General features: G+C 40.3%; 1 protein-coding gene across 1 annotated transcript in view; it reads right to left on the bottom strand.

The window, feature by feature from the left end:
- Positions 1-605: 605 nt before the first annotated feature.
- Positions 606-2,574, bottom strand: part of ALG14 (ALG14, UDP-N-acetylglucosaminyltransferase subunit) — a 41,352-nt gene continuing 39,383 nt past the window's right edge. The window contains exon 4 of the mRNA XM_018562379.1: positions 606-890. Within this exon, the coding sequence (XP_018417881.1) occupies positions 660-890 (231 nt within the window). The 3' untranslated portion in view covers positions 606-659. The remainder of the gene's footprint in view (positions 891-2,574) is intronic.

Raw genomic sequence — 2,574 nt, 5'->3', positions numbered from 1 at the left:
CAGCTTAATGACCAAGCACAAAAGTGTGGGTCCTGAGGTTACACAGGTTGAGAACCACTGTTTTACAGCATAGCTGCACTAAACAATTATTGATGTCCATGTCTGCATGGGTGTCCGATGAAAATGAAAAGATCTTCCAGCAACTTCATCCGCCACCATCCAATATCTAAGGGCACCTAAAAGAAAAACCTTTTTTTGTATATTTAGATTAAGCCTATATTATATTCACATTGATTAAAAAAATGTAGGGTCATGCAAATGTTTGCAATCTAGAATACAGAATATGAAATCTCCGCTGGGTGAAAAAAAACCTCATTAGCATTTTATTTACAATGCAGAAAGTTCAACTTGATATGAACACAAAAATGTTAACATTCAGTAGTGTAAATAACTTGCGCATAGTAACCTGAATGTAACACTACAGTAGTATTCCTCTGACCTGTGTTCCCCATAGAACTATAATGGTCTATAGAGCCACCAACCAGGCAGACAACACTGCACAACATGGAACTTTAATCCAGAAGCTAATGGAATAGTTACATAGTCAGGTCAGTCCTCGCCGTCATCCAGCAGTTTGAGAAAAGAGGAGGTGCCCTTTAAATAAAAATGACTGCAGAGTATACAGTGGTGTCACGTGCACAGCACATTCATGTTTTCTATTACACGATTCTTCCCAGATATATGGATTTGGGGTACTTGTCCTGCAGAAGAGGCCACTGGACAATGAAATAGTCAGCAAAGTAATACAAAAGTTTCCCAGATAAGGAGAGGGAATCTACTCGACAGAGACTTTCCACATAGACTAGGATGACCTTCTTTATTCCAAAGATCCCCAGCAGAAGAGCAGAGAAGCACACGGGAATACATGTCCCTGGACCATTGCATAAGACCTAGAAAGATGAAAGATAATAAGAGTCACACACTTGGAATAATCACTGACAAATGACAAGTAATTTATCCATCAAGTAATTTATCCATCAGTCACACCAGCCATTTAATTAAATTAGTGGTACTTTACACATCACATAATACATCTCTGTATGAGTGGCACAACAGTGCTGATGCTATTAATCATGCATCACCCAAAGGCTCACACACACCAGTCATGAGTGAAGAGAAGGCATGTATCATTGTGCAATAGCAGAGTGGCACTTATGAGTTCAGATAGTACAAATATAATCTGGGTGTTTACAACAAAGGATACATGTAATACAAACACCATAAATAATGAACACCCTATTACTGGGTTAACAAGCATGCATTTTTATGACAATTCACTTTGTGATGAAGATCCCCACCCAAAACTATCTAAAGGCAGGGAATAATGGAGGAAGGCAGAGGGAAAAATGATGCTACCTTCTCAACGTAAAGCATCAACATTACACTGTTCCTCCAGCTATTTCTAGGCAAATCTTAGGAGTCTATAAAGCAGGACAAAAAGGTAATTGTTATCATATCCAGAGCCAACTTCCATATTCACCCAAAACTAGATTAGTAGAATTGTGGAGAGTTCTGGCCATACTGAAAAATGAGTCTCATAGATGAATGCAGACACCTAATGTTGGTCTAAAAGATGAAGCCATCTTCTAGCTGCACAAACAGGGCTAGAAATCACACCAATCGCTCTATATACTGGTCAACATATATTGTTCTTTTTACCCCTCCACTAATGTCTTCCACTTCCCATCGCACTGAAAATCCAGTGTAACCCCCCAGTAAGTAACTCACAAAAGGTAAGTGGACTTAAGAACAGACTTCCTGCTTAAGAAGGTATTTGTATATAATAAAAGTGGAATCAATTTTGTCTCCAAAAGAGTTACTTTCAAGGCATGCCGAACTGTCAAGGTTGCCAGTGTGCTCATTTCAGCTCTCAACCAAACGTTCAAGTCCTCAAATGGCTGTTGTTCTAGATGATCACATGTGCAGCACTGTGGCAACTGCAATTCAAATAGAGCCGGAGTAGGCACCTCCCTTGGCTGTGAAGGTTAAGAAGGGGTAGTTCCTCTTTAAAAAGGTACAGTGACTGGTTACTGGCCTAGAAAAGATGCTTTACACTGTGGATGTCGAAATACATTTTAGGCTTTTTAAAAATGGCTAGAAAGTGCATGGGCACAGTGTAGCAACCCATCGCTCACTGCACTGCATAGAAAGAACAAGCCAGTGACAAAGTATAGACCAGGGGTAGCCAAACCCCGGCCCTCCAGCTGTGGTGAAACTACAAATCCCACGAGGCATTGCAAGATCCTCACAGCCACGACTCCCGGAGAGAGATGCATCATGGGATTTGTAGTTTCACCAAAGCTGGAGGGCCTGAGTTTGGCTACCCCTGGTATAGGCTCTAACACTGCTTTGTTAGCTGGTCAACATCAAAACGACAGTGATCATCGGCTGGAAGTCCATGTGTTTGGTTCCCAGCACTGGGACTGCTGCTAGTAGTTCATGTTAGTACAAGTGTATGCTTGTGAGCACATGGATGTATACCTCAAGAAGGTGAAAAAAGAAAAAACAAAAACAACTAAATGATGCTATATATACTATACTATATACCATTGTTATTTTTTTTTTTTTTTTTTT

This window comes from Nanorana parkeri, unplaced genomic scaffold (genome assembly GCF_000935625.1).
Source record: "Nanorana parkeri isolate BGI_ZX_2015 unplaced genomic scaffold, ASM93562v1 scaffold575, whole genome shotgun sequence".
In the NCBI taxonomy this organism is placed as follows: domain Eukaryota; kingdom Metazoa; phylum Chordata; class Amphibia; order Anura; family Dicroglossidae; genus Nanorana; species Nanorana parkeri.
The sequence above is the reverse complement of the archived record's forward strand: the minus strand, read 5'-3'. Positions and strand labels throughout refer to the sequence as shown.